The 15,546-nt window shown below is 43.3% G+C and overlaps 1 protein-coding gene across 1 annotated transcript; it reads right to left on the bottom strand.

Moving 5' to 3' along the window:
- Window positions 1–910: 910 nt before the first annotated feature.
- si:ch211-195b15.8 (uncharacterized) lies at window positions 911–4,474 on the bottom strand. The gene is made up of 5 exons (XM_014192252.3): window positions 4,259–4,474; window positions 3,813–3,929; window positions 3,473–3,632; window positions 2,775–2,898; window positions 911–2,573 (listed from the first exon to the last, which is right to left on the bottom strand). Exons 2-5 carry the CDS (start codon window positions 3,912–3,914, stop codon window positions 1,322–1,324), a joined length of 1,638 nt encoding a protein of 545 aa, XP_014047727.1. The 5' UTR covers window positions 3,915–3,929; window positions 4,259–4,474; the 3' UTR covers window positions 911–1,321.
- Window positions 4,475–15,546: the final 11,072 nt, after the last annotated feature.

Here is a 15,546-nt window from a genome sequence, read left to right as displayed (position 1 = left end):
ATGTACAAAATGGGCGTGTCTTAACGACACCGTTTCCTCATTGTATAAATTCTCACGCTTCTCCCTCTTTTCATTAATTAACAAAGGCTCTATTAGAATGAGATACATTCTAAAATGTTTCTTTAATCAACACTGCACGTTTATTCATTAAACTGAAACAATATGGCTTAACCAGATTTTGAATGAGTGAACAATAGTATTCACACATTATGTGTACTACCTTATTTGGCCATTGAGCCCAGTTGTATGTAGGTCTAGCCAGTCATTTGTTTAGTGGGGAATTTTACAACAGAGTGTACATATAGCTAGAGCAGGGGAGTAGACCTAAAAATATCTTTTTGCAATGTATTGGGGGGGGTGTATTGTTCCTTAGCACATGGAATGTTTTATAACCATGTATTTATTTTTTTGTTTCACGTTTAGTACTTTAGCTTATGCATTTGAGCGTATTGTATGATTACCCTCAAACGACTTTAGCCTACCTGTTGAGAATATGAGGAGATATTGGAGGGAAAACTCCTAGCATACAGTATTTTATACTAATAGTTTATGACAGGTAAAGATTTCTTGTCTTCCTTTCCCTCCCTGATTTGCCCATCCCCTCAACCGGATGTGACTCATTTACATGGGCATGTTGCTCATTTTTACCACACCCACATTCACCCACAACCCCTCCTTATTAACCCAAACAATTTGTTGATGTTCAAGGGCAGACTGTCATCTGAAAGTTAAAATAATCCTAACTTTATTTTCAAGACTGCATTCTTGTAATATTTTATAAAATAATTGAATAACCATATCAGTCTGAATTATGAATCAGATGTTTTCCTCATAGGCCTAAATTATTGTAAATGTATGGTGAAATACATGGGAGATTAGTCAGAATAGAAAAGCCAGGAGAGAACAGGTGTAAAATATGTAATCTTTAATGAACACTATGATCCCATTACAAACAACAGTGCCAAAATACCATCCTCAAAATATTAATTTGATAAATAACAACAATAAACTGATCACTTTATTCACATCAATCAATAAATAAAAATCAACATAATCAAGCCTTAATCCATGAGCATTGTGTTGGAGGCATAAACTGCTCCTATATGTAATATATATAGTGCTTTTGAAGGAAGTCAACAATAAATTGGCATTTATAGGACAAAGCATTCACACAGAGCTCTGTGAACATGGTATGGGCAGACAAATATTTTACATGCAGTTATGTTCTTCAGTTCCTCACATGCACACACACACACACACAAATCAATCTCCTGGCATTTATCAGCCCTCTCTCTGTCCTCGCCAGTGGTCTCTTACCGCATCAGCACCTATAGGGCAGAACAGCCTGTCCCACTTTGATCCGGGGGCCGAGCAGAACCCCCAACAGCATCTTCTCCCCCCAGCCCAGCAGCTTGTTGACAGTCAGGTTGAGAGGAGACAGGAGGCCCTGTTCAGCATCCACTCCTTCCTCAGCTTCCACTGCAGATGCAGACAGTTTAGCTGCTGGCAACACCTGCTGGTCAACTATGATACTGTGCTGGTTCAAAACAGAACTGCTGCTCAGGCTCCCAGTTAGTGTCTCCCTCTCTGCTCTTCCCTTGCTGTGGTCCTTCCCTGTTTTTGGAGTTGAGTTAGGCCTCCGCTTCTCCATGCTCTGACAGCGGCTGGGCTCTCTTTTACCCTGGCCTCTTCCCTCTCTCTCTACCTTCACCTGGGTTCGGGAGGAGCAGCGATTGGGCCGACCTGCTGCTTTGACGCAGGATGTGCTCCTCTCTCTCTGTTGTACGTCTGTCTGTGAGGAGGAAAGGGCCACCGCCGAAGGCTTTCTACCGTGCCTTTTTGAACCACTGGTGCCTTCTGACTCCCTCTTGTGGATGGTGTTGGAAGCGCTGGAGCGTGTTGGCTTGTGGCTAATGCTGTGCCTGTTGTTGCTTTCTGGCTCATTCTGGTGGGGAGTTGGGGGAATTGCACCAACGGGAGACAAGGAGAGGGTGAGGCTCTTGCGCTTCTCAGAGAGAGACGCAATGCCTGTTGGGATTTGTAGTGTGTTGGGCTTTGGTGTTGGTGTCGCTGGTTCGTTGGGGCTTGGAGTCATTGCTCCACACGGGCTCTGGGCCTCCCTCTGGTTCTGGTTCTGGTTCAGGTTGAGAGTGAGCGTTCTGAGTTTGCTGGAGAGAGACAGCGTCAGTTGTGACGGCACACTCCTCTGGTCTTGCTGTAGCTTCTCTGATAGACTCTGAGTTTCACATGAATATGAGCACCTTTGCTCTATGTTCTCTGTGTTACAAGTGGAATTCTCATTGTACATATTATGCACTTTAGCAACCTCTAAAAAGTCCTTAGCAACATAGCCATTGTCCTGAATATTCATGATCTGATTGGCTGACAGGGGGACAGAGGAACCGCAGCTAATGTTTTCATTGCTTGACTGCAGGCATGTGTCCAGTGATCTGATTGGCTGGATAGTGGGGTTGCCATTAGAGGCCTTCTGAGCGAGGGTTCCCTGGAAGTGTTGTAGCTGACCCAGAAAATTGAAGTTAGGGGAGATTGAAGGCCTGCGCTCTTTCACAAACCTGAAAGTGAGGAACAGACAAGATTAGATGTGGATGCTTTATATATGCACACACACACACACACACACACACACACACACACACACACACACACACACACACACACACACACACACACACACACACACACACACACACACACACACACACACACACACACTCATTAAAATGCATGAATACATATAGCACAGACAAACACACCTGTAGGCATGGTCAAGGTCCATCCCCAGATTGTACATAATGTAGGCCACAGCCAGGGCAGGGGAGCGAGAGATTCCTGCAGCACAATGAACTAACACAGATCCACCTGATGACATAGCCCCATCTGAGAGAGCGAGAAGAGATAGATAAGTATTTATTTTTATTTTTGTTGAAATCATCCATACTGTACTGCATGACATCATTAAGCCAGACTGCAAACTGTGCAAAGGACACACAGCTTATATCAACTGTCATGAATGGGCTTCCTGCAACAGTAGGCTTGTATCAATTGTCCATGATACTGAATGGGCTGTAACAGCATTCAATATTTCTGAAACCATAGGAGCCTAACTGGCCTGCATGAAACCCTGATCAATAACTTCTCATCACTTGAACTGAGTCATCTGTGTTTCTTCCAGACAGACAGTCGCCAGTGTGTAATGCATCCATGATGATGCAGACTGTGGCATAATGATGACATGCAGAAATGTCCTATCACCTAACCTGTAGGATTTGCCCTGGTCAAATCTCCAATGATGCCTATATGTTCCCCTTATAGTGCACTTTCCCCTTATAGTGCACTAGCTCTATAGTGCACTAGCTCTCTGTCTTGTCGAAAATAGTGCAGTTGCACTATATGGGGAATAGGGTGACATCCATTTGACACATAACTAACCCAATCTCATCATTATTCTCACCGATAAAGCGCAGTGCCTCCGGGATATGGGGCAGCAGGTCATCTCGAAGAGAGTCGTCGATTGGGATGCGAAGGTACTGGGAACCGGGAAGGAAAGTAGGCTGCGGGCTGCAGCGGCTCACGCTTAGCACGTAGGAGATCCCGCGAGCGCCGAGGCAATCCTGCAGCCGAGCAGGGAGAGCACGGGGAAAAGAGAGACAGAGAACAGGCAATATGAACACATTCTAGTCTTCTGGAAGAGCTGCCTTTTCGGTGCATTGTGAAAATACAACGCTTTGGCCAATGACGAGTGCTAGGCTATCAATTCTATTGACTGACCAACTGAATGAAAACATTATTACCTGCGTAACGTCCGTCTCTGCACCTAGGTAAAGATGCGGTAGGATGAGAGACAGCGGTGGACGTTCGCGTGTCCCGTTCTCTCTCTCCCTGTAGAACACCATCTCTGTTCTTTGTGTCTGGAACCGAAACATGAGAGAAAACTTTGTTCATTTCAATATCAAGGGATTACAATTATGTATTAGTCTACAATACATAGGAATCGAAAATAGAATGCATGGAACTTTGACAATAATTTTAACAGTTGCATGAAATATATTAGCATTATTATTGCCATGAATGTTAATTAAGAAAACATTACTTTGGTCTATTGCTGCTGCAGAATGATGTTATCTTTGCATTACGTCATGGATTTTGCAAGTTCACATACATTAGATGATCATAAGAGAATATAAGATCAGACATAAATGATGCAAGCAATATGCAAAAAATATTACATTGTACTTACAGTGACGATTTTCAATCCAAACAAAGATACTGGAAATATCGCACAAATCAACTTGCACACCAAATAATATAATCAAACGAATGGTCTCAAAGCAAATGGATGAAGAATCCAAAAGGATATGTTATGCTTAATTAATAGTATAGCTCTCTCTCTCTCGACTTCTACTCTCGTCCTCGTCCTGTCTGCGACTGTAACATTATTTGTTGTTGTATGTCTATACCTGCGCGAGGGGGAAAGGATGAGGTAATGCGTTTTCTACAAGCTAAGAATAGTACAATTGTATGTGATGTCATTTTCAACCAATCAGCGCCCATGCCGGACTTTGACGCGTGCGCGCGCACGCGCTCCATTTGTTCATCATCATCAATTCGCCTGAAGACCTTGGCTTTTTATTGTGATGAATCGTACCTTTTCTGACGCTATTGTTGCAGAGCCGTTGTAAAAAAACACGCAGCTGCAATACCCCGTGTGCGAAAAGCATTTATTTGTGCAAAATCCAATAATCTCATCCAGTGGCGAATTTAGCATGTAAATCTTGGTGTGGCAAAAAACAAAAAAAAGAATTGGGATGCATGCCAGCACAGCCGCTACACAACACTAAACAATAAATTAATTGCGCTATAACGGTGACAAACGGTGCCCACAAACTGTTAGGTCCTACATAATAAAGCTGTCCCAACAGCAATCCCAACACGTCCACTGCTACACCTGGCTATCAGCGGAGCCTTACTTGTCTGGTAGCGAAACAGTTTATGCAGCCTTATTTACTGCCTTTAAAAAAAACTGCTGATATGGCTGACTTGCTTAAACAAATGCGCTTTCTAATGACAATTGAGATGTACAAACTGTGGCATAAGGGTACGACAAGCAGATAAGGGGAAATCCGTAATTTCGATTAAGACCTTAATGAGCATCTAGGACGGACGCAGTCGATATAACTAGTTGTTCAGCACTTATGAAATGTACAGCAACATAATTCAGAACATGGACGATCTTAGAATGTGCTCCCTGTATACCAAGTCAGAACCGTAGGATAAATAAAGGGGACACATAAGCAGACAATGAAAGCTCTTACAATATTCAATGATTACATTTCTCAAAAACAGGTTATAGGCTAAATGTGCACCAAGTCAGAACAGTAGGCGAAATTAAGAGGTGAAAATATACCAAATTATTAGGGTGAGGCACATGGGCTAATAACAGCTTACTACACAACATACACTTAGTATTACTTTCTTTGTGGGCACCGTTTGTTACCATTATAGTGCAATTCATGTATTGTTTAGTGTTGTGCTGTGTAGTGGCTTTGTTGGCATGCATTCCACTTTTTTTTTTTGCCCCACCAAGATTTACATGCTAAAATTGCCACTGCTTTTAGAACTGCCCCAGTCAATTGTAAGTGCTGTTATTGTGAAATGGAAACGACTAGGAGCAACAACGGCTCAGCCGTGAAGTGGTAGGCCACACAAGCTCAAGCTCACAGAACTGGCGGATGCCAGGAGAATGCTACCTGCCCGAATGCATAGGTGTCAACTGTAAAGCTAGGTTGAGGAAGAATAATGGTCTGGGGCTGTTTTTCATGGTTCAGGCTAGGGCCCTTAATTCCAGCGAAGGAAAATCTTAACGCTACGGCATGCAATGACATTGGACGATTCTCTGCTTCCAACTTTGTGGCAACAGTTTGGGGAAGGCCCTTTCCTGTTTCAGCATGACAATGCCCCCAGTGCAAAAAGCGAAGTCCAAACAGAAATGGTTTGTCGAGATCGGTGAGGAAGAACTTGACTGGCCTGCAGAGAGCCCTGACCTTAACCCCATCAAATCTTTGGGATGAATTGGAACGCCGACTGCGAGTCAGGCCCCAATCGCCCAACATCAGTGCCGACCTCGCTAATGCTCTTATGGCTGAATGGAAGCAAGTCCCGCAGCAATGTTGCAAGATCTAGTGCAGGGCTGCCCAACGCTCTTCCTGGAGATCTACTGTCCTGTAGGTTTTCAGCCCAAGCCTAATTTAGCATATCTGATTCAGCTAGTTAAGGTCTTGTTGAGCAGATAATTAGTAGAATCAGGTGTGTTAAATTAGGAAGAGTGGAGGCTGTTATAGCAGCAAAGGGGGGGAGGGGGCAACTCCATATTAATGCCCATGATTTTGGAATGAGATGTTCGACGAGCAGGTGTCCACATACTTTTGGTCATGTAGTGTATGTGCGAAATGTATGATAATGTATGTGATATCAACAGAAAGGTATATTTTTCTGGGTGACCTTAATATTGACTGGCTTCCATCAAGCTTCCCACTTGAAAAAAAGCTTCAAACTGTAACCAGTGCCTGCAATCTGGTTCAGGTTATCAGTCAACCTACCAGGGTATTTACAAACAGCACAGGAATTAAATCATCAACATGTATTGATCATATATTTACTAAAGCTGCAGAAATCTGCTTTCAAGCTGTATCCAAATCCATTGTATGTAGTGATCACAATATAGTAGCCATATGTTGGATAACCAAAGTTCCAAAGGCTGGGCCTAATATAGTTTATTAGAGGTCCTACAATATGTTTTGTAGTGATTGCTATGTTGATGATGTAAATAATATTTGATGGTCTGTGGTGTGTAATGAGGAGCAAGCAGACACTGCACTAGACACATACAGTGCATTTGGAAAGTATTCAGACCACTTGACTTTTTCCACATTTTGTTAGGTTACAGCCTTCTTCTAAAATGTATTAAATAGTTTTTTTCCCTCATCAATCTACACACAATACATCATAATGACAAACAAAAAACAGGTTTTATACATTTTTGCTCATTTGTAAAAAAAAAAAAAAAATGGAAATATCACATTTGCATGAGTTTCAGATGCTTTACTCAGTACTTTGTTGAAGCACCTTTGGCAGCAATTACAGCCTCGAGTCTTTTTGGGTATGACGCTACAAGCTTGGCACAGCTGTATTTGGGGAGTTTCTCCCATTCTTCTCTGCAGATCCTCTCAGCTCTGTCAGCTTGACAGTTGCTGCACAGCTATTTTCAGGTCTCTCCAGAGATGTTTGATCGGGTTCAAATCCGGGCTCTAGCTGGGCCACTCAAGGACATTCAGAGACTTGTCCTGAAGCCAGTCCTGCATTGTCTTGGCTGTGTGCCTTCGCCCCAGGCTGAGGTCCAGAGCACCCTGGAGCAGGTTTTCATCAAGGATCTCTCTGTAATTTGAGAATCTTGTTTCTGAGAGTCTTTAGGTGCCTTTTGGCAAACTCCAAGCGGGCTGTCATGTACCTTATACTGAGGAGTGGATTCTGTCTGGCCACTCTACCATAAAGGCCTGATTGGTGGAGTGCTGCAGAGATGGTTGTCCTTCTGTAAGTTTCTCTCATCTCCACAGAGGAACTCTGGAGCTCGGTCAGAGTGACCATCGGTCACCTCCCTGACCAAGGCCCTTCTCCCCCGATTGCTCAGTTTGGCCGGGCGGCCAGCTCTAGGAAGAGTCTTGGTGGTTCCAAACTTCTTCCATTTAAGAATGATGGAGGCCACTGTGTTCTTGGGGACCTTCAATGCTGCAGAAATGTTTTGGTACCCTTCCCCAGATCTGAGCTCTACTGAGAATTCCTTCGGCCTCATGGCCTGGTTTTTGCTCTGCCATGCACTGTCAACTGTGGGACCTTATATAGACAGGTGTGTGCCATTCCAAATTATGTCCAATCAATGATCAATGGAAACAGGATGCACCTGAGCTCCTTTTTGAGACTCATAGCAAAGGGTCTGAATACTTATGTAAAGAAGGTATTTCTGTATTTTTTTTATACATTTGCAAACATTTCTAAAAACCTGTTTTTGCTTTGTCATTATGGGATATTGTGTGTATATTGCTGACAATTTTTCTTTATTTAATTCATTTTAGAATAAGGCTATAAGGTAACAACATGTCGAAAAAGTTAAGGGTTCAGAATATTTTCAGAAGGCACTGTACATGAAATTGCTTATTCCAGTTACTAATAAGCATGCACCCATTCAGAAAATGACAAATAACTGCAAAATCCCTGTGGATTAATGAGAAATTGAAAAATTATATGGTGGAGACGGATGAGGCAAAAGGAATGGCAAATAAGTCTGGCTGCTTGACCGTTTGGCAAATGTACTGCAAATTGAGAAAATATGTGACTAAACTGAATAAAAAGAAGAGCGTCACATCTGGAGGAAACCTGGCACCATCCATACGGTGAAGCATGGTGGTGGTAGCATCATGCTGTGGGGATGTTTTTCAGCGGCAGGGACTGAGAGACTTGTCAGGATCGAGGGAAAGATGAACAGAGCAAAGTACAGAGAGATCCTTGATGAAAATCTGATCCAGAGTTCACCTTCCAACAGGACAATGACCCTAAGCACACAGCCAAGACAATGCAGGAGTGGCTTCAGGACAAGTCTCTGGATGTCCTTGAGTAGCCCAGCCAGAGCCCGAACTTGAACCTTTTTATTTTTACAAAATGTATTTCACCCTTATTTAACCAGGTAAGTCAGTTGAGAACAAGTTCTCATTTACAACTGCGACCTGGCCAAGATAAAGCAAAGCAGTGCGACACAAACAACAACACAGAGTTACACATGGAATGAACAAACATACAGTCAATAACACAATAGAACAATCTATATGCAGTGTGTGCAAATGAAGTAATATTAGGCAGGTAAGGCAATAAATAGGCCATAGTGGAGAAATAATTACAATTTAGCAAATAAACAGGAGTGAAAGATGTGCAGAAGATGAATGTGCAAGTAGAGATACTGGGGTGCAAAGGAGCAAAAAAATATATATAAATAAAATCAATAACAATACGGGATGAGGTAGTTGGATGGGCTATTTACAGATGGGCTATGTACAGGTGCAATGATCTGTAAGCTGCTCTGACAGCTGATGCTTAAAATTAGTGAGGGAGATATGAGTCTCCAGCTACAGTGATTTTTGCAATTTGTTCCAGTCATTGGCAGCAGAGAACTGGAAGGAAAGGCGGCCAAACGAGGAATTGGCTTTGGGGGTGACCAGTGCAATATACCTGCTGGGGCGCGTGCTATGGGTGGGTGCTGCTATGGTGACCAGTGACCTGAGATAAGGCGGAGCTTTACCTAGCAAAGACTTATAGATGACCTGGAGCCAGTGAGTTTGGCGACGAATATGAAGCGAGGGTCAGCCAACATGAGCATACAGGTCGAAGTGGTGGGCTGTATATGGGGCTTTGGTGACAAAACGGATGGCACTGTGATAGACTGCATCCAATTTGCTGAGTAGAGTGTTGGAGGCTATTTTGTGAATGACATCGCCGAAGTCAAGGATTGGTAGGATAGTCAGTTTTACGAGGGTATGTTTGGCAGCATGAGTGAAGGATGCTTTGATGCAAAATAGATTTAATTTTGGATTGGAGATTACAAGCACTTCATAAGTGTCAAAGGCTTTTATTGACAATTACATGAAGTTGATGCAAAGAGTCAATATTTGCAGTGTTGACCCTTCTTTTTCAAGACCTCTGCAATCCGCCCTGGCATGCTGTCAATTAACTTCTGGGCCACATCCTGACTGATGGCAGCCCATTCTTGCATAATCAATGCTTGGAGTTTGTCAGAATTTGTGGGGTTTTGTTTGTCCACCCGCCTCTTGAGGATTGACCACAAGTTCTCAATGGGATTAAGGTCTGGGGAGATTCCTGGCCATGGACCCAAAATATCGATGTTTTGTTCCCCAAGCCACTTTGTTATCACTTCTGCCTTATGGCAAGGTGCTCCATCATGCTGGAAAAGGCATTGTTCGTCACCAAACTGTTCCTGGATGGTTTGGAGAAGTTGCTCTCGGAGGATATGTTGGTACCATTCTTTATTCATGGCTGTGTTCTTAGGCAAAATTGTGAGTGGGCCCACTCCCTTGGCTGAGAAGCAACCCCACACATGAATGGTCTCAGGATGCTTTACTGTTGGCATGACACAGGACTGATGGTAGCGCTCACCTTGTCTTCTCTGGACAAGCTTTTTTCCGGATGCCCCAAACAATCGGAAAGGGGATTCATCAGAGAAAATAACTTTACCCCAGTCCTCAGCAGTCCAATCCCTGTACCTTTTGCAGAATATCAGTCTGTCCCTAATGTTTTTCCTGGAGAGAAGTGGCTTCTTTGCTGCCCTTCTTGACACCAGGCCATCCTTCAAAAGTCTTCCCCTCACTGTGCGTGCAGATGCACTCACAAGTGCCTGCTGCCATTCCTGAGCAAGCTTTGTACTGGTGGTGCCCCGATCCCGCAGCTGAATCAACTTTAGGAGACGGTCCTGGCGCTTGCTGGACTTTCTTGGGCGCCCTGAAGCCTTCTTCACAACAATTGAACCGCTCTCCTTGAAGTTCTTGATGATCCGATAAATGGTTGATTTAGGTGCAATCTTACTGGCAGCAATATCCTTGCCTGTGAAGCCCTTTTTGTGCAAAGCAAAGATGACGGCACGTGTTTCCTTGCAGGTAACCATGGTCGACAGAGGAAGAACAATGATTCCAAGCACCACCCTCCTTTTGAAGCTTCCAGTCTGTTATTTCGAACTCATTCAGCATGACAGAGTGATCTCCAGCCTTGTCCTCGTCAACACTCACACCTGTGTTAACGAGAGAATCACTGACATGATGTCAGCTGGTCCTTTTGTGGCAAGGCTGAAATGCAGTGGAAATGTTTTTGGGGGGATTCAGTTCATTTGCATGGCAAAGAGGGACTTTGCAAATAATTGCAATTCATCTGATCACTCTTCATAACATTCTGGAGTATATGCAAATTGCCTTCATACAAACTGCGGCAGCAGACTTTGTTAAAATTAATGTGTGTCATTCTCAAAAGTTTTGGCCACGACTGTACACACACATAGATTTTGTATTGTAGATATGTGGTAGAGTAGTTGCCTGAGGGTACACACTTAATGTATTGTGAAAAGTGTTATGAAGTGTAATGTCATGTAATATTTAAAATTGTATATAACTGCCTTGGAAGCTGCTAATAGGGATCATAATAAATACAATTACAAATAACGTAATCATTCAATCATAGCCTATATTTAGTGACCCACAGTTGCAAGAGGGGAGAAAACACATAATATTGCACAACTCAAGATATATGGGTTAACATGGAAAGTACATGGATAATTTATATTTAGTTAATGTTTTATTTCTGCATCAAGGCTGATCTTTGCTTTGCACAGGGCACACGTTTGCATGTTCACTGTAGCCTAGGAGATGGCCTAGTTCATCCCATTGGGGCATCATGACAAGTTACTCCTCTCCCTGAAGCCCTATATTCTCATTCGGGTCAAATTAAGAATAAGAAAGAATTAATCTAATCTGATCTCAATCCAGTTCTGCGTTTACCCCTGTTAACAGTACAGGTTTATGACTGGGGGAAGATTTGCTAATCCTAAACCTGTGCTTGAAGGCCATTTTAACATGGTGTTGAATTAAGAAAATAGAAATATGACTCTAGAACTTGTCTGTTGTTGTTTTGATTATTGAGGGATAAAAACGCATGCAGGTGCCACTTTCTTCGGCAGAAGCTCGTAATATCAAATCAAATATTTTTATAAAGCCCTTCTTACATCAGCTGATATCTCAAAGTGCTGTACAGAAACCCAGCCTAAAACCCCAAACAGCAAGCAATGCAGGTGTAGAAGCATGGTGGCTAGGAAAAACTCCCTAGAAAGGCCAAAACCTAGGAAGAAACCTAGAGAGGAACCAGGCTATGAGAGGTGGCCAGTCCTCTTCTGGCTGTGCCGGGTGGAGATTATAACAGAACATGGCCAAGATGTTCAAATGTTCATAAGTGACCAGCAGGGTCAAATAATAATAATCACAGTGGATGTCGAGCGTGCAACAGGTCAGCACCTCAGGAGTAAATGTCAGTTGGCTTTTCATAGCCGATCATTCAGAGTATTTCTACCGCTCCTGCTGTCTCTAGAGAGTTGAAAACAGCAGGTCTGGGACAAGGTAGCACGTCCGGTGAACAGGTCAGGATTCCATAGCTGCAGGCAGAACAGTTGAAACTAGAGCAGCAGCACGGTCAGGTGGACTGGGGACAGCAAGGAGTCATCAGGCCAGGTAGTCCTGAGGCATGGTCCTAGGGCTCAGGTCCTCTGAGAGAGAGAAAGAAAGAAAGAGAGAGTTAGAGAGAGCATACTTAAATTCACACAGGACACCAGATAAGACAGGAGAAATACTCCAGATATAAGCCCCCCAACACATAAACTACTGCAGCATAAATACTGGAGGCTGAGACAGGAGGGGTCGGGAGACACTGTGGACCCGTCCGACGATACCCTCGGACAGGGCCAACCAGGCAGGATATAACCCCACCCACTTTGCCAAAGCACAGCCCCCACACCACTAGAGGGATACCTTCAACCACCAACTTACCATCCTGAGACAAGGTCGAGTATAGCCCACAAAGATCTCCGCCACGGCACAACCGAAGGGGGGGCACCAACCCAGACAGGGAGATCATGTCAATGACTCAACCCACTCAAGTGACGCACACCTCCCAGGGACAGCATGGAAGAGCACCAGTAAGCCAGTGATTCAGCCCCTGTAATAGGGTTAGAGGCAGAGAATCCCAGTGGAGAGAGGAGAACTGGCAAGGCAGAGACAACAAGGCCGGTTCATTGCTCCAGTGCCTTTCGGTTCACATTCACACTACAGGGCCAGCCTACACTCAATCATAGGACCCACTGAAGAGATGAGTCTTCAATAAAGACTTAAAGGTTGAGACCGAGTCTGCGTCTCTCACATGGGTAGGCGACCATTTCATAAAAATTTAGCTCTATAGGAGAAAGCCCTGCCTCCAGCTGTTTGTTTAGAAATTCTAGGGACAGTAAGGAGGCCTGCGTCTTGTGACCGTAGCATACGTGTAGGTATGTATGGCAGGACCAAATCGGAAAGATAGGTAGGAGCAAGCCCATGTAATGCTTTGTAGGTTAGCAGTAAAACCTTGAAATCAGCCCTTGCCTTAACAGGAAGCCAATTTAGAGAGGCTAGCACTGGAGTAATATGATCAACTTTTTGGTCTAGTCAAGATTCTAGCAGCCGTGTTTAGCACTAAATTAAGTTTATTTAGTGCTTTATCCGGGTAGCCGGAAAGTAGAGCATTGCAGTAGTCTAATCTAGCAGTGACAAAAGCATGGATACATTTTTCTGCATCATTTTTGGACAGAAAGTTTCAGATTTTTGCAATGTTACGTAGATGGAAAAAAGCTGTCCTTGGAACAGTCTTAATATGTTCATCAAAAGAGAGATCAGGGTCCAGAGTAACGCCGAGGTCCTTCACAGTTTTATTTGAGACGACTGTACAACCTTGAAGATTCATTGTCAGATTCAACAGAAGATCTCTTTGTTTCTTGGGACCTAGAACAAGCATCTCTGTTTTGTCCGAGTTTAAAAGTAGAACATTTGCAGCCATCCACTTCCTTATGTCTGAAACACAGGCTTCCAGCAAGGGCAATTTTGGGGTTTCACCATGTTTTATCGAAATGTACAGCTGTGTGTCATCCGCATAGCAGTGAAAATTAACATTATGTTTCCGAATGACATCACCAAGAGGTAAAATATATAGTGAAAACAATAGTGGTCCTAAAACGGAACCTTGAGGAACACCGAAATTTACAGTTGATTTGTCAGAGAACAAACCATCCACAGAGACAAACTGATATCTTTCCGACAGATAAGATCTAAACCAGGCCAGAACTTGTCCGTGTAGACCAATTTGGGTTTCCAATCTCTCCAAAAGAATGTGGTGATCGATGGTATCAAAAGCAGCACCAAGGTCTAGGAACACGAGGACAGATGCAGAGCCTCGGTCTGATGCCATTAAAAGGTAATTTACCACATTCACAAGTGCAGTCTCAGTGCTATGATGGGGTCTAAAACCAGACTGAAGTGTTTCGTATACATTGTTTGTTTTCAGCAAGACAGTGAGTTGCTGCGTAACAGCTTATTTTTTTTGTTGTTGAGAGGAATGGGAGATTCGTTGTAGGCCAATAGTTCTTTTATATTTTCTGGGTCAGGTTTGGCTTTTTCAAGAGAGGCTTTATTACTGCCACTTTTAGTGAGTTTGGTACACATCCGGTAGATAGAGAGCCGTTTATTATGTTCAACAAAGGAGGGCCAAGCACAGGAAGCAGCTCTTTCAGTAGTTTAGTTGGAATAGGGTCCAGTATGCAGCTTGAAGGTTTAGAGGCCATGATTATTTTCATCATTGTGTCAAGAGATATAGTACTAAAACACTTGAGTGTCTCCCTTGATCCTAGGTCCTGGCAGAGTTGTGCAGACTCAGGACAACTGAGCTTTGGAGGAATATGCAGATTTAAAGAGGAGTCCGTAATTTCCTTTCTAATGATCATGATCTTTTCCTCAAAGAAGTTCATGAATTCATCACTGCTGAAGTGAAAGCCATCCTTTCTTGGGGAATGCTTCTTTTTAGTTAGCTTTGCGACAGTATCAAAAATAAATGCTGGATTGTTCTTATTTTCCTCAATTAAGTTGGAAAAATAGGATGATCGAGCAGCAGTGAGGGCTCTTCGATACTGTCTTTCCAAGCTAGTCGGAAGACTTCCAGTTTGGTGTGGCGCCATTTCCGTTCCCATTTTCTGGAAGCTTGCTTCAGAGCTCGGGTATTTTCTGTATACCAGGGAGCTAGTTTCTTATGACAAACATTTTTTGTTTTTAGGTGTGCGACTGCATCTAGGGTATTGCGCAAGGTTAAATTGAGTTCCTCAGTTAGGTGGTTAACTGATTTTTGTACTTTGACGTCCTTGGGTAGGTGGAGGGAGTCTGGAAGGGCATCTAGGAATCTTTGGGCTGTTGAGAATTTATAGCACGACTTTTGATGATCCTTGGTTTGGGTCTGAGCAGATTATTTGTTGCGATTGCAAACGTAATAAAATGGTGGTCCGATAATCCAGGATTATGAGGAAAAACATTAAGATCCACAACATTTATTCAATGGTACAAACTAGGTCCAGAGTATGACTGTGGCAGTGAGTAGGTCCGGAGACATGTTGGACAAAACCCACTGAGTCGATGATGGCTCCGAAAGCCTTTTGGAGTGGGTCTGTGGACTTTTCCATGTGAATATTAAAGTCACCAAAAATTAGAATATTATCTGCCATGACTACAAGGTCCGACAGGAATTCAGGGAACTCCGTGAGGAACGCTGTATATGGCCCAGGAGGCCTGTAAACAGTAGCTATAAAAAGTGATTGAGTAGGCTGCATAGATTTCATGACTAGAAGCTCAAAAGATGAAA

The sequence above is a fragment of the Salmo salar genome, chromosome 03, assembly GCF_965601325.2.
Source record: "Salmo salar chromosome 03, fSalSal1, whole genome shotgun sequence".
NCBI lineage: Eukaryota > Metazoa > Chordata > Actinopteri > Salmoniformes > Salmonidae > Salmo > Salmo salar.
This window is presented reverse-complemented; position numbering and strand designations above follow the sequence as displayed.